This window comes from Pungitius pungitius, chromosome 16 (genome assembly GCF_949316345.1).
Source record: "Pungitius pungitius chromosome 16, fPunPun2.1, whole genome shotgun sequence".
Taxonomy (NCBI): domain Eukaryota; kingdom Metazoa; phylum Chordata; class Actinopteri; order Perciformes; family Gasterosteidae; genus Pungitius; species Pungitius pungitius.
The window spans coordinates 17,064,017-17,086,522 of NC_084915.1; the positions used below are offsets into that span (position 1 = coordinate 17,064,017).

The 22,506-nt window shown below is 52.9% G+C and overlaps 1 protein-coding gene across 1 annotated transcript in view; it reads right to left on the reverse strand.

Moving 5' to 3' along the window:
• Positions 1-531: 531 nt before the first annotated feature.
• Positions 532-22,506, reverse strand: part of klf8 (Kruppel like factor 8) — a 30,076-nt gene continuing 8,101 nt past the window's right edge. The window contains 5 exon segments of the mRNA XM_062558217.1: positions 532-673; positions 675-700; positions 3,637-3,871; positions 3,954-4,226; positions 12,921-13,295. Coding sequence (XP_062414201.1) covers positions 584-673; positions 675-700; positions 3,637-3,871; positions 3,954-4,226; positions 12,921-13,295 — 999 coding nt within the window. The 3' untranslated portion in view covers positions 532-583.

Here is a 22,506-nt window from a genome sequence, read left to right on the forward strand (position 1 = left end):
GCCGATGTCCACGCCCTGAATTTCAGTTGCAGCCGGGCGGCCTCGCCCACCGGGTGGGGCAAAAGCTCTGTGCCGATTTACTGACACACACACACACACACACACACACACACACACACACGCGTGTCCCTGCGATACGTCCCCGGGTGTCTCCGGTGTGTGTGTCCTGCTGCACGGTTACGTAAGGTTATGTAAGTGTCCGGTCACGGCGGCTCTGCAGTAATGTAATTGGGCTGCAGGGGAGGGAGGTGATTCCCCCCCCCCCCAAAAAACCCTGCTGCGCATTAATGTCCCCCCCCCCCCTCCCTTTCCCCCCCTCCCAATCTCTCTCTCTCTCTCTCTGTCTGGTCCTGTAAGATGAATTATCTTATGTCTAATGAAATATCTCAACGAATTGTAGCACGTAAATTGTACTTATTTGATGAAATTGCACTTTTCTTGCTTCTTGTTTATGGCGACACTTTCATTAGACCGTCTGGTTTAGGATGGAGGGGTTTGAGACGCCACCGAAGGGGCTACTGTGTGAATCTGAGTTCAGAGTTTAGAACGTCTTCGCGGAGGCCTGAGCCCCCGAGGGCAGCACTCACCCGGCGTCGAGGCTCTGGGCGCTGAGGGAGGCCGAGCCCGACTCCGTGCCGCTCTCCGCGTCGCTGTCGCTCTGATACTCCACCGGGGGACGTCGAACCCGGCTTTATGCGAACTGAAGGGAGGCAGAAACGGACAAATGTTCAGAGAGACGGACGGGGGGGGGGGGGGGGGGGGGGGATCGGGGGGGGGTTGAGAAGGACAAAAAGGGAGGAACCGGTGAATGGGAGGTGGGAGAAGTGGAGGAAGAAGAGGGGGGGGAAACAGCGGGGGGTTAATGGCTTCTTAACGGAGATGCCTGGATTCCAGCAGCTCAGCACGACAAAGCCTTGCTCCCGCAGTGTGTGTGTGTGTGTGTGTGTGTGTGTGTGTGTGTGTGTGTGTGTGTGTGTGTTAGGTGCGGCTTGCTCGACCGCATGGTTCTGACGGCTCACCTTTGTGGCCGTACCTCATTCTGGATATACCTGCATGTCTCCTTCATCTTTCTCAGAAACGCTGATATTTCAGTGTTCCACTCGTCGCTCACCGGTTGTTCCCGTTCTTTCACTCTGTCATTTCAACGCGTCAAAGCCGGAGGCCGAGTGTAAAAGAGCCGTAGACGATGCTGATGAGAAGTTTCAAGTGGAAACGAAATCTGCGGAAGCACCAGAAGCCTCTGAGAAACAACGCAAGGAGGGAGACCTGAACCCGCGTGGTGTCGCTTTACGAAGCGTTACTTTTTGTAACAATTCAAATGAAATGTCCCCTTGACTCGTCCCCTTGAGGGAGCAGGGCCTCTGGTCCCTGTGGGTCCCCGTGGGTCCCCATGGGTCCCCATGGGTCCCCGTGGGTCCCAGGATCACACCACCTGATCCTGAAGGAGGCTGTAATCAATAGCTTAATGGATCAAATGACATGGTGTGTGAACCAGGTCTCCCTCTGACCACGATGGGCCGAATGCCGCAGTGTTTTTATTTTCATCACATCCCACCGGATCACACGGGGCTTAATATTGATTATTACAGAGAACCATCGGTGAAGCTGATTGGTCCGCGCTCAGATGAGCTGTGCACCAATGAGACAGCAGCACTCATCCAGAACGGCCATTGGGACATTTTCTCTCTCTCTCTCTCTCTCTCTCCCATCATTGCTTTTCTCCCCCCCCCCCCCCCCCTCCCTCCTCTGATCACTTCACCTTCATCAGAGACAAGTCGGCCAAAAGTAAAACGCCACTTGAGCGGACAAAGAACAACGTGTGCATCAACGTAGGACGGTTAATTATTAGGAACTCCTCCTCCTCCTCCTCCTCCTCCTCCTCCTCCTCCTCCTCCTCCTCCTCTTCCTCTTCCTCTCGACCGGAATGTGGCTGTTCGAGGTGCAGGCAGCCCGCAGAGAGAGGAGGGGGGGGGGGGGGGGGCTCTCGGAGGGGTGATGTAAGGAATTTGGGTGGAGTACTGTGTGTGCGTGTTGATATACAGAGAGTCACACAGCAAATGAAGTGGTCTTTGTCTCTGGGGACAGTTGCCCCCCCCCCCCTCCCTCGTCCCCCCCACTGCAGCTTGTTTTTCAAACGCAAAACAGCCCATCTCAGCTCCTTGACCCCTGCAACCTATCCTCTTCATCCTTACCCGTCCCTGCAGCGTACTCGCCCCCCCCCACCCCCCGTTCCTCCCACAGGACTCCACGTGTCAGCTGCTCGTTCACTTTAACGTTAACTTCCTGTTTCCTCCCCCCAGCTCCTTCCCTCACTTTGAATGTGACTCGTTGAAATGAAGAGTAGGATAACTGTAGATTACTGTAGGTTAAAGTCCTGTTCGTTAATGATCTCCCCCCCCCCTCCCTCCCTCGTCCCCCCCACTGCAGCTTGTTTTTCAAACGCAAAACAGCCCATCTCAGCTCCTTGACCCCTGCAACCTATCCTCTTCATCCTTACCCGTCCCTGCAGCGTACTCGCCCCCCCCACCCCCCGTTCCTCCCACAGGACTTCACGTGTCAGCTGCTCGTTCACTTTAACGTTAACTTCCTGTTTCCTCCCCCCAGCTCCTTCCCTCACTTTGAATGTGACTCGTTGAAATGAAGAGTAGGATAACTGTAGATTACTGTAGGTTAAAGTCCTGTTCGTTAATGATCTCCCCCCCCCTCCCCCTCCCTCTCCCTCCCTCTCTCTCTCTCCACTTCCTTTACATCGCTGCCGTCAAACTTATAAAACGTTCCCCCCCCTGCTGCTGTCAACAGTCATTTCCGCTCAAATCGGACCCTGCTCCACCCTCGGTGCCCGGGCTCCGGCGGGTGTGGTCCTGGCCTTATCGGGCCTCGGCGACCCCGCCCTTCAGCTGCCCTCCTCCCCCGGCACGGACTCCAACCGCCAAAAAGGGCCGAGCAGCATTCATATAACGTGCGATGCTCATGAGGAGCAAAATAAGGGCGGGGTCGTCTTGGCTTCTGCTGACGCGGAGGTGCAGTTGGGTGGGGTTGAAGGTGTAGCCGCGCAGCCCGCTGTTAGTCACTCACAGGGTGGAAATATCTACCGTACTGCCTTGTCTATTTGAAATGCATGCTGGGAAACGAAGGGCGCAGTTCTTCAATAGGGGCGGAGTCCTGTTTTTGTCCAAATGGCTGAATGTAGGTAACGCCGCCTTCAAACCCTGCTTCTGCACAACCGGCCGCCTTGTTGATCTCGGACGTGTCGGAACGGCGGGTTAAAACTGTCGATTCAGATTGACGCCACTTCGGAAAAACTCCAAATCAGCTGTTGAGACGGGCGGGAATATTTGTTCTGCAACACATGTGACATTTTGACAAGTTTTCCTCATTTAGAAATGAGTACCAATCACCGGCGGATGGCGAGCCGTCAAGTTGAATGAATCCCTAGCACGCCGCGGTCTCCGTGGAGACTGTGTGTGTGTGTGTGTGTCTACATTATAACGTAGGAAATGCTGCAGTGACCCAAAACAAAGAAAGCCAATAACCCGACTTTCTCTTGGCGGCCTCGCACCCAGCCGGTATCATGATAGCAAACGTGGGCCAACAATTACCCACAATTCAATTTTACCACAGGTGGCCCACACTCACCGGATCCTTCTGAGCGCCCGTCGCTCCCTATGAGCGGCACCGTGATGGCCGCCGTGGCGACGCCGTCAGTGGACATGGTGGTGTAGACCACGGGCAGGGACTGCACCACCACGGGGATGGTCTGGAGTTGGCCCACCTTGCTGGGCATGCTGACCGAGGGGATGGTGTGGATGACGTGGAGGATCTGCTGGCCCCCGGCGCCTTGAGTGGCCAAGATGGAGCCCGGGGAGAGGACCTGGGAGGAAAGATGGCAGTGTGACTAGTTGCCTTAACGCCCTCTCAAAGTTCAGCGCGCCGAGGGAGGCGGTCATGGTTACCATGGAGCCAATGGACTGCATGGTGGAGGTGACCGGCGTGGCCGACAGGCCGGGCTGGGTCATGATGCCGCTGGGGGCGGGGTTGACCGCGAGGCCCGCCGCGGAGGCGGGAAGCGAGGAGGAGGAGCGGGGCTTGTTGAGCGACAGGTCGACGGGCTCCGTCTGGTCCTCGGCCGGACGCGGCTCCGGAGAGGACGGCTCCGTCTTGCACGCCGCCTCCGTCTTCACCTTCAGGTCCGTCGGCTGCGAGCAGTCGTCACCGACGTCGGCCCGCTGGAGGGAGGGAACAAGAGCGGAAATATTAAAACCCAATCGTGGGGGGGGGCAGGAAAGCCCCGAAAAGGGCAATGACGTCGCTGTGATCCTTTGAAACTCCACTGGACTTCAAGTGGTCTCATCCGGCGTTTGTTCCTTTTTAGAATTAGACCCATGTGAAAGGCGCTCAATGGTTGGGGAACACACACACACACACACACTGGGCCACCATGACAACGGCTGCCGAGGCTCATGGGTAATGTAGTGCTTCCTTCTGTTGAGGAGCACTGAGAATTGGAAGAGTTGGCCTCCTGAATAGCCCTGAACTGAAGAGGAGTTTGGAAAGCGGGCTTTGATGAACTCTTAATCTCGCCTCTCAGCTCCTGTAACCTGCGCCGGGTCCTTCTAACGCAACCCCCCCCCCCCCCAGGTTTCTCACAGCGCCCCGCTCGCCTCTGCAGCCACCAAGGGCTCAGCTGCCGTGTAGATGGAACGCACCGGGAACAATGGCTGCTGTGTGGGACTCGGGGCAGGGGGGTGGGGGGGGTAGAGAGATAGAGAGGCTGGTAAGGAGAGAGACTGGTACTGATTAGGAAAGGGAGTCAAAGGGAAAGAGAGAGAGAGAGAGAGAGAGTGTGGGGAGGGGAGGGGGAGGGGGGGGGGGGGTCAAGTTGGAGTCCATTCCAGAGTTGGAGTCCGTCCAGCTCTGGGTGAAGACGAGAGGGAGGGAGGCTCCGCTACGCCCTTTTATCGGGTCACACAGTTCAGCCGGCCGTGTGCAAATATAAAAGGTTGGTAAACACCCGTCTGACGTCGTCACACACGAAAATGAGCCACGGCCCAACGCAGGGCGTGCGCGCTCCTGGTCGATGGTCGATTAGAAGGAGCGGAGAACAGAAGAGGAGGAGGCGTCGTCGTTGTGGCGCGTGACGTAGACGCTGTTGGTGCTCGCAAAGAGCCCCCCCCCCCCCCCCCCCAACAAGACCGGCACCAAACCGGCCTGAGGTAAGGAGGGATTCAAGGAAAGGAAAGGAGAGAAGGAGCCGTCGACGCGACACGTAACACAGAACAAACAAGCGAATGCAGAACCTGGGGAGGAGGAATTTTAAGAAGAAGGGGGGGGGGGCGTGGAGGCGAAGGAGGAGAAGAGGGGGGCCGGGGTAAAAAGGAGGATCAGCAGGCGGAGAGGGAAGCACGGCCCTAACGTGATTATAGACACAGCCACGAAAAACAGAAAGAAAAAAAAAACGAAGTGTGAAAGAAGTGAGGGAGACGAGAGAGTGTGGGTGGGAAAGGCCTAGAGTTGCCATGGAAACTGGGAGCTATCAGCTGACTCCATGTTTTTTCCCCTGCTGGCTCCCCCACCCACCAGCAACTCCCTTTTCCCTCCCAGTCCGTTGGTCCCTCCGTCACCCTCCTCCTCCTCCTCCTCCCTTCATTTTCTCTCTCTCTGACTCTCTGGTGACGGTGACCTTTTCTCACCTTTCTCCCCCCCCCCATCCCTCGCTCCTCACATCAGCCACACCCTTGTGCCTTCCCACCTCGCCCTCTCATCCCTCGTCGCCTTCCCTTCTTCACCCACAGTCTCTTGTGTTTTTCCACTCTCTCTCTCCTCTCTTTTCACATTTTTGCTCAGATTAGACGAGCAACTTATAAAAAAAAAAAAATTAAAAAAAATTAAAAGAGGACGAGGAGGGAAAAACGCTGAGGAAGAAAGATGATGAATAAGAGAGGGAAACTTTCGCATGGGAATTAAAAAACAAATGTGGTTGGATGATTTTACCTCAATTTCACACTTTATGTGGATTTCAAAGGGAGGGTGCAAAACATGAACTGATAAATATCAACTAAAAACTTGCCCAGCTGATTAAATATGCAAATGAGGCATCATCTCACGGTGACTTCGAAGGGAACAAGTGGAATAAATAAATCCTTCCACTCTGAAAGCAGACTAAAGCTAAAAAAGACCAACATTATTAAAATTGCACCAAGACCCAAAAAGAGGCAAACATTGATTGGCCGAAGCGTGTTTTGTGATGACGCCGATTTGAACGCCGTCACAAAGGCCCCGCGCTTGCTTTTATTGTGGGTCAACGGACGAACGAGGGGCCATAAAATAACTGCAGGAGCCGGGACACCTTTAAAAAAAACATAAAACCCCTTCGACGTGCGTCGCACCTCAGCCGAGGTTCAGACACGTTTGAAACGGGTCACGCAGGTCTTTTCACCTCGCAATTAATTCATGTGTTCCGACTTGAACGAAGCGGCGAGCGCCGAGAGAGACGGGGGGGGGAGTGCGATGTGTCCACAGGACGGATTTAACGGTGGTGGACGGGTAGCTGTGTGGGGGGTCACACTTTCATCGCAGAGGTGAGGCCAAACTGACCTCGTTCTTTTGTCCTCGGCCTTGTGCCAGTTCAGAGGCGACCGGTGGCGCCTAAACGCGGCCCGACAAAAAAAAAAGCCAGGACCAATCAGCGCGTCTTTGTCAGCCGTCACGTGACGAACGAGCGACAGGCAGACTTCTAGTGTATCTTCTAGTATTACGTTGTCCATTCAAAGCACAAGCAGGGCTCAGTTTCAGTTCCCGGGCCGTGGTCCCGCCTCCCCAGAAGTCCCGCCTCCCAGATGTCCCGCCTCCCACTGAGGAAGGGGAGCAAAGAGAGAGCCTTTTGCAGCTCCTTTCCATTCATTCAATCCCACGTGGACGATATAATGAAGACAAGAGGGCAAAAAACAACAGCTGGGGGAGATGTTAACGGAGAAGCACAAAGCCCCCGCTCGTGCGCACACACACACACACACACACACACACACACACAAGCAGCTCCGCCCCTTAGAGCCTGACCCACCTAAGGAAACCCCAAACTGCAGCAGCCCTGCAAACCCGTCCTCTCCGTCTCTCTCCGATTCAGCCACCTGACCCCTCAGCCGAATGTTACCCAATAGCAGTCAGCGGTGTTGATGTCCTGGGCCCTTAGCAACTCGCCGCCCCCCTCCTCCCCCTCCCCCCCCCCCGCTCTCGCCTCACTCTGTGCAGCGAGAGCGTGCCAGTTCGCCAAATGAAAGGACGAATCCACCGTGGCGGTCTGAGTATGGTGCAGAGATGCAGGTGAACAGAGGGGTTCTGCGGTGTGCAAACGTGTGTTCAACCTTCGTGATCAACGCGTTCGACCCCGTCCACGAATCGGCCCGTGGTGCATCGGCGCGTTCCCGCCATCGAGCGCCGGGGGGGAGGGGGGGAACCTTCCTATTGGCCAAAGGGCCCGAGAGCCGCCGCCGGAGGCTGAAGATCTGCTCGGCGTCCGATCGCAGGGCGAACCCACACAGTCGCATGGCCTAAAGCACCTGAGCGCAGGTCTCGAACATCTTGGAGCAGATATAAAAACATACTATTACTGCTCACCTTTGATTTTGCACTTCTGGTCTGAATAACTGGACCTGAGAACCCGTCTGTCGAGGCTCCGACACCCAAATCTACTCACACGCTCACAAGTTCATCACAACCGACAGAAGCAATGCAAATAAGATCCTGGCGGAATGAATCGCTTCCCGAGGCGTTTGATTGGCACCATTTATATCCGGCTCAAGCGATCAGAGAACAATGCTGACCGCTTCCCACTGAGAATGCGCCTGAACTTGTTGCATCGGGCGTCGAAAAACGAGGACAAAAGGAGGGATTTTGAATAAACAAAAAGAACAGCAGAGGGAAATCTGTCTCTGTCCACCACTGTTGATTGGTGTGCTTTGTCCCTGGCCGTGAAACTTTGAACCCCGCGGAGGTTTCTTTTCAGAGGAAACGCACTGTTTGTGTTTGGAAGCAGGTGCACTTGTCTCGTCGCACTCCGTTTGGCGACATCCTGCAGGCACTAAAAGCCTTTTTTAACAGGGAGAGTTCTGATGACAAAGGCTACGAGCAAAATGGATTTTTAAAAGAAAAGAAGGCGGGGCGGCGTTCAAAGTGCGAATGTGTGACAGTTCAGGTTGGTGTCGTCCGGCATTCAAAGGCATTCCTGCACAAAATAAAGCCCGTAATTAGATGAATGCACCGGGAAACATCTGCTGCTCGTCATGGCGGGTCCTCAGAGCGTCGCCTCGCCTCGCTTCTAAAATGGCCGCTACGACGGGCCCAGTGTGGTGGTCAACGGTTGGTCAAAGTGCTGTGGTTGAACCGCTGACCCCCGGCGGAACGAGCCCCTGGTTGCCCGTAGCGACGGCGGCGGCGGGCTGAAGCCAGCGGGACGCGTTTCAAGAGCAGATTCGTCCGTCATTACGACGAGGGCCCTCGTCGGACTGAAACACACTTTTATTCTGTCCCTTTGATCACAAACACAACGTCGTCTCTGCCTCCAGGATGACGTCTGTGTGTGTGTGTGTGTGTGTGTGTGTGTGTAGGTTTGTGCGTCCTTTTTTTTTTTAAAGCTTCCTGGGAGTTCCACTCTGGAGGATGTTGGCTGCCAACGATGACATCATCACGTTGCACCACCAGAGGGAGCTGCATCGGTCACATATCTGCACTGCGCCCCCCCCCCCCTACCCCCCTACCCTCCAACACACACACACACACCTCTCTCTGCATCCAAAAATTGTGAATGTGCTGTCCTTTCAATGTATTGAATGCTTAACACACAAACAAACACACACACACACTCATGCTAGCAAAGCCCTTCTGGCAAAAGCACAGCAAAAAGGCCTCTAACTTCTCATGTCACGCTCACACACACACACACACACACACATAGGGAGTAATGGAGTGTGTACATGAGTTTCACTGTGTGTGTGTGTGTGTGTGTGTGTGTGTGTGTGTGTGTGTGTGTGTGTGTGCGCGCTGTGGCCTGTCTTTGTGCATGAGTGCTCCTGTTTACTGGAGGACAACTGACTTGTTTATGTGCATACATCAGTGACACACGCACACACATGCACACACACACACACACACACATGCACAGAGGGCCTCATTGTGTATTTGTGTGTACGTGTGTGTGTGTGAGGGAGGGAGGGAGAGAGATTACAGCCCCATTCACTGTGTTGTGCTGGCAGGTATTCAGTGTGTGTGTGTGTGTGTGTGTGTGTGTGTGTGTGTGTTTGTGTGTGTTCGTCTTTGGCTGAAGCAGCCAGTTAGAAAGAAGGGGGTGAGGAGGGTGGAGCCGGTTTGGAAAGGTGGAGGAGGAAGAGGAGGAGTGAGGAAGGAGGGGGGTGGGGAGGAGGGGCGGGGTTAGGCCACACAGTCTTTTCGGCAACTCCCGCCAGAGCCGCGGTTGCCATGGCGATGGGGCGAGCGGAAGCAGAGCCTCCCTCGACATATCCTATTAGGGCGAGAGAGAGAGAGAGAGAGAGAGAGAGAGAGAGTTTGAAAGAGAAAGTAGAAGAAGAATGATGGCGGATGAGGTCACACAAAGTGTGTAAATGAAAGAAGATGTTGAAGAAAGAAATGGATTATTTGGTACGGAAAGCCACAACAATGACCTTTGACCTCCCTCGGCCACAGCTGACAAACACTAAACTTCAACAGCCCTGTTCGCTCATCTCCTCCTTTCCGTCCTCGTCGTCTCCGCCTCTTCTCAACGGGCAACTCGTCCCTGAATCAGTAACCACAAAACCAACACCCACGGGTGCAGCAGAGGGGTCATTTTCAAGGAGAAGCCCCGGTAGTCGAGGCGACGGGTTTTCGGGCCAAAATGGCCGAAAAAACAAAGTCAAGGAAGGGAGAAAAAAACTTTGTATTCGTCCAGAGTTTAAAACCAAAGCTGAAAGTCAAATATTACGCACCCAAACCCGGTCTAAGACTACGCGTTCATTCTTATTTCAGCCGTTTGTGTTTGTTTGTTTCACATCTCATCTTTAGTCGACTGAGGCTCCCCGAGGGGGGAGGAGGGGGGGGCTGGGGGGGAGCGTCCTGGGGGCTTTATCTCTGGACAGGAAACACAGAGGTGTGGTCAACACACACACACACACACACACGCCCTCTGCTTAATGATCCCTTACGCAATAGTGCTCCACCCAGCCCCCACCCTCCACTAACCCAAACCACACCATGCCACAACACCCCTCGCACACATGGAGCCCTAGCAGACCCCCCTCCCCCAACGCCTCACGCGCCCCCCTCACCTCTTCACGAGGACACGCTGACGCAGTTCTCCCTTTTCTCTGAACTATAACAGAGCAGTCGGGAGTTGACTTTCTATCAGCAGGTGTTTAGCTTGTGTGGGTCTCTTGACTGCAACAACCACCCCCCCACCCCCTCCTCCTCCTCCTCCTCCCCCCCCCTCCCTCCCCGATGTTTACCCTTCACGTTCGTTATCAGTTCTTCTGTTCGGGCCAAAGCAGTCATCAACCCGGACGCTCGGTGAACACCTGCGTGGACACGTGCTTTAGAGGAACCAGGTGAATAAAAGCACATTCAACAAAACATACATGAGAGTACTCTGAATAGTGAAAAGACCTCAAGTCCAATGACTCAGTCAACCCCCGGAGACTGTGGCCCAGTGGCCCCCAAACCTGTTAAAACTATATTCACCTAAAACTATTTCAGCCCTGGTCTAATCATGGATCTGCATAGATGTACCTGCTGCTATGCTAAAGCATTAGCATGGGGCAGAGGAACAACCCACCTACTGGTTTGGATTCTGCTAGGTGTGTGTTCTAATTGATCCCCCCCGAAAAAACAAAACAATAAACTCCATTGACCTTTTCCATTGATCGGGGGGGGCCACAGACACAACGACCCTCGGCCTCCTTTGAAGCTCCGTTGGCGTTCCTCGCGTCGCCAAATGGCTGCAGCTCGAGTCTCTTCGCTGCATCGTGGACCCTTATCTGCCCGCCCACACCCTCTCCACCTCTTTCTCCACCCCCCCGATCTCTTTTCCCTCGCCCTTTTCTCACTCGACTCCGCCCGGGCCAAATTGCTTCCCCTTCCTATCTTCTCCTCCTCCTCCTTCCTCCTCCACCCACCCATCCATCCAACCGACCGACCACACCCTTTCCTCTGTATCCGGGCATCTGCGGCGTGGCGGCGGCGGGGCCTCGCCTCATCGTTACCGCTCACGCCCCCTTTTGTTCCGTACCCTCTCTCTCTCTCTCCCCGATAATGAGCGCCTGCGTCGGAGCGATCCGTCAAAATGTCAAAGGCGCAGCAACACGCTCCGCACCTACAACCTACCCTGGCGCCGCCACGTGAACAACTCCTCGAGGCGTCATGGATCAATGGTTTGTATTTAGATGCCGTCCGGGAGAGTCCCAAATCGCAATCAAAAGCAAGAACTGGCGGAGAAACAGACAGTAAATGTGTTGGTGTCCTCTGAGAGGGGTCAACATGCGTCGCTAAGCGCGTCTCTGGGAGCACGCTGCGACCTTTTAGCAGACGAAAGCCGGATTAAACAATCATTTCAGAAGGTATAAGACACAATCAAAAGGTTAAAGGGTCCAAACAAAGGGCCACAAGCCTTTAAGATTATCAGGTCTCTAAATTCAGGGGCGGGGGGGGGGGGGAACTAAAATAAACCAAACAAATAACTTCTGTCTGTTTTTCCTGAATCTGCAATAAAAATCCACCACATCATCCAAAACGCAGCTGCAAATGATGCAAATTTCTGGAAGACTCCGTCTGCAACACAGCGACAGAAGCCATCGAGGTGCAGGAGGCGCGGATGAGTTCACGCAGCAGGTGTGACTCGAGGACGAGGACTCGAGGCGCCACGGCGCCTTTCGGTCGTCGTTTGGCCGCCGCTTGAACCGCACGCTTTGTAGGTCACGGGAGGAAAAAGGGAGCTCGAATCGAATAAACCGACGTTCGGACTGAAATAAAACTGCCAGAGTCTCCTCCAACTGATTCACACGGTGACCTCTGACCCCCCCCCTTCACCAATTTCGCTTTATGGAGCTCGTTCCCCCCTCCTCCGCACACCTCTCCAGGTGCAACCCTCCATCCGCCGTGCTGCTCCGCTCCATCTACAGGTCACCCTCGGTCACCAGTTCCCCACACCCATCATCTATCACCCCCCCCCTCTCGCCCTCGTTTCAATTTCCCTCGGCTCCTCCCCTAAGGGAAGAGAAACCTTCTAACGGGTCCAACGTCCACATCAAGCGAGTCCTCATAAGAAGACGCTTGGACACACGGGAAGTCCAAGGTGAGGAGTCACATGTGGAGGGACAGGTTTTACAGGCCCTTCAGTCTAATTTTAAAATCCATTTCTACGGAAAAGGTGTCAAACAACTGGTTAAAGGTTCGGTTTGTTTGCTGATCTGACTTTGTTGATAAAGGCCGGTATCAAAAAGTGGGACGCCGCTCCCAGAATGCTTTTCATGGGTTTCCACAGCGACTGTACGCCTGGTCACGGTGACATCGCCCATCGGCTCGTTGTCCTTTTCACGTGACATAAGAGGGCGGAGCTTAGTCCCATGGAACGCCGAAGGGGACATGGAGACTACAGACGGAGACCATGAAGTCATTTTTACAATTCTTAGTTTAGTGTTGTTGTTGTTTTCCAAAATCCATTAATTGATTCTCATTATAGCAAGAAACAAAAACTGCGACCAGGTTGCAGTGAACCAGAACTCAAACGGAGGCCATCGGAAACTGATCTGAGGTCAGCAACAATAAATCCTTCGCCAACCGCTGACTGTTGGTAAAAAAGAATGAACTGAGGGGTCAAACCCACCTGACTCCCCTCCCTCCTCTAATCAATTAATCAATCACCCCCCCCCCCTTCTCACCGTGCACTCCATCTCCTCCGGCTCCGGTTTGACCTGCACAGAGGGCATGGCTGTCCCGCTCTCCTCCTCCTCCTTCTTCTTCGTCTTCTTCTTCTTCTTCACGGAGTGCGTCGCCACTTCCTGTCGCTGCTGCTCCTCCTCCTCGCCCGCCTCTTCCTGCGGCGGCCGAGGCCTGGTCGCCGGCTCCTCCTCCTCTTCTTCTTCCTCCTCCTTCTCCTTCTCTTTCTCCTCCTCCTCCTCCTCCTCCTCCTCCTCTCCCCGGGCTGCCGGCGGCGATGGCGGCGGCTGCTGGCTCCGGGCGCTCTGCTTGGCCGCGCTCCTCAGCTTCTTCTGGGCGCCGACCGCACTCTTCCTCTGCTTAGGAGTCGACTGGCACTGGGGGAGGAAGAGGAGAGGAAGGTGAGAGGGATCTGTGACAAGTGGAGGAGGAAGGTAGGGAAGGAGAGGAGGTGATTAAGTGGGTAGTTGAGGAGAGAAGAAGAAGAGGGGGGGGGGGGGGGGGGGGGGGAGAAATGGCCGGGAAACACAAGGCGAGGGAAGGGTGAGAAAAAAAGGCCCAAACTTCCAGGACAGGGGGGTGAGGGGTGAGGGGGGGGGGAGGAATTTGAAAAAGGAATGGGGGTGAAGTGGGCAGCAGGGAGGACAAGAAGGAAGCAAGAGAAGAGGAAGGGAAATGTGAAAAGGAAGACAGGAAGCAGAGGAAGTAAGACAGGAAATGGCACGAAAGAGAGTTTGGACGAGGGGGGGAGGGGGGGGGGGGGGAATTACCTCCGGATCTCAAAGCTGCCTAAAGAACAAAAACACAAAACAAAAAAAAGCCCTCTCACAAACCCCCCTGGAGAGGAGGGGTGACACAACACACACCCATTCTGCAAAAACAAAAACAGTAGATAGAAGCTGAGAAGGGAGGACGGAGGAGGGCGAGAGACAAAAGGCCCGATCCTGAGGCTGCCAGTGAGGGAATGAGAGCGAGAGAGAAATAACAGAGCGAGCAGGGAGGAGTAGCCGTGGACTGACCCCTCCCTCCTTTTCAGAGCCGGCAGGCGGACACACCCTTTTCTGGAAGCTGAGCGAGAGACACACACCCACGGAGAGAGAGAGAGAGAGGGAGAGAGAGAGAGAGAGAGAGGTGCGGGGAGTGTGCAACACACCCCGTCTCTTCTTCTCGGTCTCCATTTTCTCTCCGTGTCCACTTCCTTTCCCTCACTGTCCATGCGGTGCTATCTGAGGTCCTGCTCCTGTTAAACAATAAAAAAAAAAAAAAACACGTAGTAATAGCTGAACCATCAACGGGGGGGGGGAGGGGGGGGGGGGATATTCGGGGAGATGTAAATCATCTACTCGACTGCCAGTGGAACTTCAGCTGAGCGCCGATAACCTTCGAATCAGCCGCTATCAGCGACTCCGACGACACGTTTTGAACCTTTTATTGGACCTGAACGGTTGTGATTGACAGGTCTGACATCTCACAATGGCGGAAAAAACACAGACGCGTCAGACCGAGGAGAGGGTGGGGGGGGGCCGCATGCGTCCATCGTGGAGTTTTGACCGCTTGGAGGTTCGAGAGTTTAAGACCGTCGGGGTCTTTTTCGTCTCGTTTTGCGAGCGAGAACCAGACAGGAAGTGATGACTTCACACCTTCGTTCTCACGGCGAGACGGAGGCTCAGATACACAAACGAGGTCGACGCTTCCTGTCGGCTTGTCGTGGGAAACGTTCTGAACACAGCGCTGAGTGTGATACACACATGGACAGCAATGTGATTAGGCGACAACAACTCATCAAAGTAGCAATATTTAAGGCCATTAAAAGGCTGAGATACGTATTCAGTACTCGAGTAAATATACTTACTGTATTAATTCATCAAATTGGAAATAAAGCCTTTCTTTAAGGAGTATCCAGTGCAGAGAGAAGCCACAAAGCCAAATCCAGGTCAGCCCAAAGTCTGTTGCAGGCCACCATGTGACCACGTGACCCAGCGGATTCCAGCCCGAGGTGTGGCCTCAGCCAATCAGCCGGGGTGTGGCTGCTCGCACAGCCCCTCCCACACACACACACACACACACACACACACATGCACGCACACACACACACACACACACACCCTCTATCTCTCTCACACACACACACACACACACACACACACACACACACACACAGAGGACACACACTGGTCTCTCAGTCCCATTGTAATGGGACAGAGCCCCCTCTGTGTCTCCAAACAAAGGTGAAGGCAGCTCAATGCCACACCTTCACACCCCCCCCCCCCCCCCCGGAACCCCCTCTCCCCCAACTTATAACCCACTCACTCCCGGCTGTGAAAAGACCCCAAACTATTTTGTTAAGACAGAGAGGGGGGGGGGGGAGCTCCTCTGGTTGCATAGAGGTCTATGCGAGGTCTAATAAAGTAATTTAATTAGTTTGCTTATTTGTTTATGGACCTTTGTAATCTCCTGGGCTTCGGTGCACCATCACTTCCTGTCAAGGAAGTGCAACGAGGGCTTTTTATGTGAAGTTCGACTTCCAGGAGTAAACACGATGGACGTCAACGACGCGTCAGGAGTAAGAGTCCTCTGGTCAGCGCCTTGAAGCTAAATCTGTCACGCTGAATTGTTTTCCCCCCTCGGAACCCGCCGTCCGCGTTCCGTCCATTGTTCGCCACGCCGCCCGATAACGAGCCGCTCGTTGCTCCGCCCGCCCCGTGGAACCGGCCCATTGAGCCCGACGAGCATGAATAAAAAAAAAAATTTAAAAAACGTCCTCGTCACCTTCTTCCAAATGGCTCGTCAAGTTGTAAATCCGCTCAACGACTGGCCAGCTGTGCTTTTGTTTTGTAAAAAAAAAACGAACTGGGCCTGATGCAAAGCACCTCTTCTCTTCATTAACATTTGTAGTGTCGGCCCGTCTGGAGGAGCCAGGGTTTGTCCCTCGTGAGTGTCTGGTTCGGCCCCCGTTTTGGATCCAAACCCCCCCCACCCCCCACCCGATTTGCGATACAGTTTCACAGTAAATCAACCGCGGGGCGAAAGTCGTCTAAACGTTCTGACGGGTCGAGCTGCGGCGCCCAAACCACACCCGGCAGAACCACAGAATCTGAACAGCAAATCCCACTTGATCCACATCTGCCCGGCCCGACAGGAGCGTGGAGAAAGCAGCAAATAATGAGCAGTGATAGCAGGAGACTAAGGAGACATGTCGTACATGTGTAAATGAGGAGGGACACGAGTGTGTGTGTGTGTGTGTGTGTGTGTGTGTGTGTGTGTGTGTGTGTGTGCAGAGGGGGGTCGGGCCCACTGTGTAGTTCTTGGAATAGAGAAAGGGTGGGGTGGGGTGGGTGGGTGTGACCCCGTCAGCCTCTGATCCCACCACAGGAAGTCAGGGGCGGGTAGAGACAGCCGAACCTCTCTGTGACCCGGACGTCTTCGAGGACAGGAGTTCTGTTTTAAACATTTGAAAACCTTTTACAGCGTCGACGCAGCTGTGCGTCCTCGATGACCTCATCGCTCACGTGACGAGGTCGGGGCCCCGCGTCTGGTTCCTCAAAAACGGGGCCAATCTCTCCACGTTTGAAGGAATCTATTTTTAAACCGGTGGAAGGCCGAGGGAGCGTGAACTGAACACTCTGCGCCGTCCCCGGCATTCACACCCGGTCAGAACAACCGGTCCGTCACTCCTGGTGGGGACGGACGAGCTTGTCCCTCACTTTGTCCTCCCCTCCCTCCCCCTAACCCTCGCCACGTGTCCCTCGGGGGGTGCAACTGCAGAAAGCGGTTTGATTTTTTCCAGTTGTTCCGTGAGCAGGTGGCGGCGAGGAGACGGACGTGATGGCAGAGAGCCGTCCTGCAAACGCAAATGATCAAAAGTGCTACTAGTAGTGATCAGAGGACTGAGGATCAGGCACTAGTCAAACGACCCTCTCAGGCCCCCCCCCCCCCCCCCCCGGATGATCAAATCAAGTCTCATTTTTTGGTTTAGTCCCACCTTCACGGCTCCGTTGAGAGTTTACGACCCAACAACAGCTACTGGATCCACGTTTTCTTTAACGGTCGAGATCCAGTGTTATATTGTTATATCCCAGAGAATATTGAATGTTTTCAATTAACCAGCTAAGGATCATTTTGACTATTTCAAGCATTTATACGAAGACTCGGCAGCAAATAAAAACTCGGCACAGCGCTAGTGAGAGAGAGAGAGAGAGAGAGAAAGAGGGTGGGACAGAGACACTATCTGGGTCAGTGCTGCCTCCCTCCAACACCCCGGGCCTGTGTGTGTGTGTGTGTGTGTGTTGAGGAGGGGGAGGGGGGGGGGGATTGCCCCAGTCAGCCACACTCTGTTCATGCCATCACAGGGTCCAAGTAGACGGTTCATGTCCGGTTGGACCCGCACCCGTCAACAGCACTATTCCCAAAAGCACCAATCGGTGCGAGGAGGAGGAGGAGGAGGAGGAGGAGGAGGAGGAGGAATAACCTAAATAATGTCCTCCTGCTCACAGCGCTGTGGGTTCCATCTCAGTTTGTGGCGGCAGTCGAAATTCCTCCCGACACGCCGTCGACGGCATTGAGCTGTAAAGCGGTCGTTTGTCTGCCTCGGTGAATGCAGAAAGCCGACGCGGCTCCGGTCAAAGACGGGAGTTCATGCATCTTTATAGATTTCATGGCATCTGGAGAATTATTTGGATATATTTCAAGGGGGACGAGCAAATAAAAGGGACAAAGACATGGGGGCTGCGGGACTCTTAAATTGGTCACTGATCGACCAAAAGCAAGATGTTTAGCATAGAAAAGGTTTTCTTTGGCTTGGGGAAAGTGTTTCATTTGCAGCTTTGTTCCAAAAGAAAAGGTTCCGGGGCTTTCAGCACCAACCAAACACACCCGTTGTGTTCAATGGAGGATCAGAGAGTACCGATGGAGACTGCAGAAAAGAAGTCAACGTGGTCCTCGTGACAACGTCAGTCCCACTTGGTTGGTGGACTGATGTTTTCAAACCCTGGAGTTCGGCAATTTGGATGGAGGAGGAGTGACGTACACTTTACTGAAGGGAATGAATCAAGAGAGAAGGAGTGGTCATTTTCTCATAGACGTCTATGGGAGCAGAGGAGTCGCCCCCTGCTGGGCACGGGAGAGAATGCAGCTTTGAGGCACTTCAGCATTGGCTTCACTTTTCAGAGCCAGAGTTTTATGTCCTACCTCGTAAAACTGAATCTCAGTCACATCCACATCAACGGTGGAAAACTGACGATGCACCTAAAAGGGCAGAGAAGGTTTCAAGTGCAGTTCAGGAGGTCAGTTCCCATTGGATTTTAGTTAAGGGGTTGAAACACATTGCACAACTCCTGTAACTGGAGTGCCTCACAAACACACACACACACACACACACGAAAGATGACTCTCGTTGGGAAGGAGGCTTCGCAGGAAAGTCGACCTGTGGGTGTGTGTGTGTGTGTGTGTGTGTGTGTGTGTGTAGGGCGGGGCTGGGTTAATAAGTCAGAGAAGAGACGGAGATATTTGATAAACAAAAAAATCCCCACGTAGAATATGAGGCTTTGGTGGTGCGTTCAGGTACCTTTGAGACCGGCCCGTTAGTTAGTTAAATATCCCCAAAGGATCGCCAACCTTATTACAATGTCCGAAACGCTGTGTTCATTGGCACCTTTTGAAAGCGGTTGCCAGGCGACCGTGCTTCAGCTTGATGTTGGCGACACTGACAGTATGGTGGCCCTCTTCGGACACGTTGCACAGTGGTTAGCGCGGGGGGGGGGGGGGGCTCGCTGGTGAAGGTGTGACATGCCTCTTTGAGTCGCTTCCTCGTCGGGTCAATGAATTTGCACATTCTTTCGGGATGTTGACAGACGAGCTCATTTGTCTCTGAAACAGACGCCGCTTGGCAGCTTCATCTGCCTCCGACTTCTGTTGGAATGCTCGAATATCCCTTATTCAACAAATATTACAAATGCGGCTCATTTGCTGGAAAGTTGAGAGCGGTTGCTGCACAAAAGGCCCAGAATTGGATGCCAGTTTCTCAGAATCGGTTGCCAACGGCAACCCGAGCGGGACCGAGCGCCCGCTGCTTCGGGAAAAACCTTCGATGAGAAGGTGTTCCTCAGCCTTGAGGGCTTCGCCCTGCGTAGGTTGATCCGGCATTGGAGCGCCGCGAGTCGAGGCTCGCTGTGCCAAGCATTGAAATCTCCTCATTGTCCCGACTGTGGGAGGGACGGGGAGGACAAACCACAACGATGGCAATCACGTCAAAAACAACTGGGACGAGGTAGAGGGGAGAAAACAGAAATGAACACATTCAAGTGAGTGAAAATAAAACACACGAGAGAGAAGGATGGAACTTTCCTCACCCTCTCTCACCCTCTCACAGCTGGGACCTCACACGTGTGCTTCCTCCTCGCCCCTCCTCCTCCTCACAACCCTCCATGAACAACATGAATTCACCACCAACACCTCCAGAAAACATCCTGAGTGAACGTGGCGGTCATGATGCTGATAGAGCCCCCCCCCCCCCCCCCACACACACACACACACACACACAGCACACGTCCACTTTGACTTTGGACAGCGAGGACAAACTTATCTCCGGGCCCCAAACCAACCCCTCCCTGACAGCTCAGCTCCCTCCACCCCTCCGGCAGCCGAGGAGGGACCCACCGCCTCTTAAAGGGCCCGAGGAGAAAACACTAAAAAAAAAAGGGCCACGACGCCACCCGAGACCCGGGTAGGGAGAGAAGGCCGGGGGGGGGGGGGTTCGGATGAAAAGGTTTCTCCCCGACCTAAAGAGGGGCCTCCGTTCTGCAGGAAGTTGAGCGCTGCAGCGGCTCTGATCCTCGCTGCAGGAACGAGGGACGCAAATCCTTTGAGTCCCGGACACGCGGAGAGATTAAATGCGCTGAGCCCCCGTGACTCGGCCGTAGCCGGCGAAGTGACAACTCACGATAAAAAACAAAAGAAAAAAAAAAAAGCAGAAGTATTGGAACGCCCCGATTGTGTAATACAGTGCGACATTGTATGTGACGATTAGACACTTCAAAGCAAACATTCGTTTCGGTTGCATTCATTGGAACCAGAAGAACAACCTTGCTTTTAGCCTGTGTTTGTTATTATATTCATATTTTCCTTATTCCAAGGAGAGTGTTTTCTTTGGGCTCAACAGAAATGATGGTAATCATCAAAGCTGATGTTAGAAGTTTTTTGCATGACACCAACACAGGAAACAAAGCGCATAGAAAGCTAAAAAAAAAAAAAAAAACACCAGCAGCAGCAGCAGCTGACTGACGGTCAGAGAGTCAGTGACCACAACGAGGCGTTTAAGGGTCAGTGAAAACAAATATACATACATATATAAATGTATTATATATAGCGCCAGTCACAACGGTTGGACGCATTTTCTCATTCAATGAGAAAGCTGCACATAAATATACTGCACTGAGTGCTAAACTGTATTAATAAGAGGAAAGAGGAGGTTGCAGGAGTCTTGGAGAGGTAGTGAGTACATCAAGTGGTGTGAAATTAAATTTTTCTTCACTCACGTTGCCAAAAAACACACTGAGCGACTTTAGGGTAATTTATTCTGCTAGAACAGACAAACAAATGGTGTTAATTTGGCTTTTGTTTTTCCTGCCTTTTCATTTATCCTCTGGACTGCCAACACTTTCAGCACTTTGCTGCTTGTTCTCTTTGGCGTCGTCGCAACAGCAGACTGCAGTGTTTCTCTTCACCTGCACATTCTCTGGGTCCATTTCAATGTATTGGTCTTCTTGCAGAACTCACATAAGTAATAACTTTACAAAGACAAAAGCTTGTATCTACAGATGTGCTACTAATACAGCTTTTACTCATTTAGAAAAATGAGCATCAGGAATCATCTATTCAGGAGTAATACATTCTAAAACTAACCAAACTATGACTGAAATTGAGCAAAATCAGAAGGGAAAAAGACCCTGTCATTTACATGCAAAGTGAAAATATGAAAGTACAGCAAAGCAAAATAAAAGCCGCTGCGCTCAGTCACTGTATATTTTTATCTTGTTTGCCGTTTTATTAATACTCTTTTTAATTGACATAAATACTCCTATTTTTAAAGTGAAGCACTTTGGTTTGCTTTTAGCAACCTGATCTATTTCATTATTACCATCGTTTGTTTGAAATTGTTTGGATTTATTTCGGGAAATGTTCTCCTTGTCTTGTAAATACCTTACGAGCTACGCCCTCTGTGTACTTTATTCCATTTTTGAAAAAAGCCAAAACGGAACAGAACCAAAAAGCTCCTCCTATGCTTCCTTAACCCCTCGTTTTATTATCTCGCCCACTTGGACGACGGATCTACTCAGACGGAGGGAGAGAGAGCGAGTCCATCTCGGCCCGATGGCCGTCTCCCCGGGCCAGGTGCCGGGGGTTCAAATTGCTTCAGACCGTGTCGATTGCTTCACGCTGGCAACCAGCCGAATGTGCCCCCCCCCCCCCCCCCCCTAGATCTCTGTGAGACTGTTTGCAACTTGGTTGTGAATCTAGCCTCCATCTGGCTGGAAGAGAGAGAGAGAGAGAGAGAGAGAGAGAGAGACACTTCCTGGCTGTTATCACACCACACCCTGTTTGACGCAGAGCTGCAGCAGCCGCCACGCAACACGCCCTCTTAGTCCACACACACACACACACACACACACCGGACCAGAGTCAGCGTGCGGTGTGTGTTAAATACACAACCAGAGACGCCTGTTGGCGGGAGTGAGCCTCGGACAGTGACACGCGGACGGGGTGAGCGAAGGTTGGGCCACTTGAACGCAACGAGAGATTCGTGGCGTCATTGCAAGGGTTGTTTTTTTTTTTAAGCGTTCATGACCCCGTTGTGGTACCGGGGCCTCGGGCCTTTGTCGTGTTCATTCTGCGTCCCGTCCTTTCACATCACTTCCCTTCTTGCCTGTGAGCGATTCCCACCGGTCTCTTGACCTCTTGCTCACCTGCTTTCACTTCCCTAATCAGTCGATTACCGCAAACCGCGGCCCGCTCTTTAGTTCCCCGTCGGTCGTCAACTTATGTGACGTTGTGCTTAAGAAGTGACCTTCACACTAAACTATGAAAACACAAAGCTTTTTGTTTGAAGTAAATCACTCATTTGCCTGCACAATTAAAGGGTGTGGCTTTGAGTGACTGTAGCAGTGAGCTGCTAGCCGCTAGCTGCTAGTCACTAGCTGCTAGCCGCTAGCTGCTAGTCACTAGCTGCTAGCCGCTAGCTGCTAGCCGTCTGCGTGAGCCTCTTTCTTAGAGTTGAACTGTGGCGTCACTAAAGATTATTTATTTAGCGTGTTGACATCATGATGTTTGGTACCTAAACACAGTCACATTGGATGGAAAGACATATCAGACATAATACAGTTGTTGGTTTATGCAGATGTTTACACTCATGCTAATGCTAAATTTTAAAAAATCCCCCTCTTTTTTGTTTTGCTTGTCTTGTATTTGCTATTTAGTTACAAATAGCATGTTGATGTGCAATCCTGTGTTGCATAACGACAATAGATGATCCTTTAACAGACACCTACTATGGTCACATGATGATGATGATTTGCTGATCGTCTTCCCCTTTGA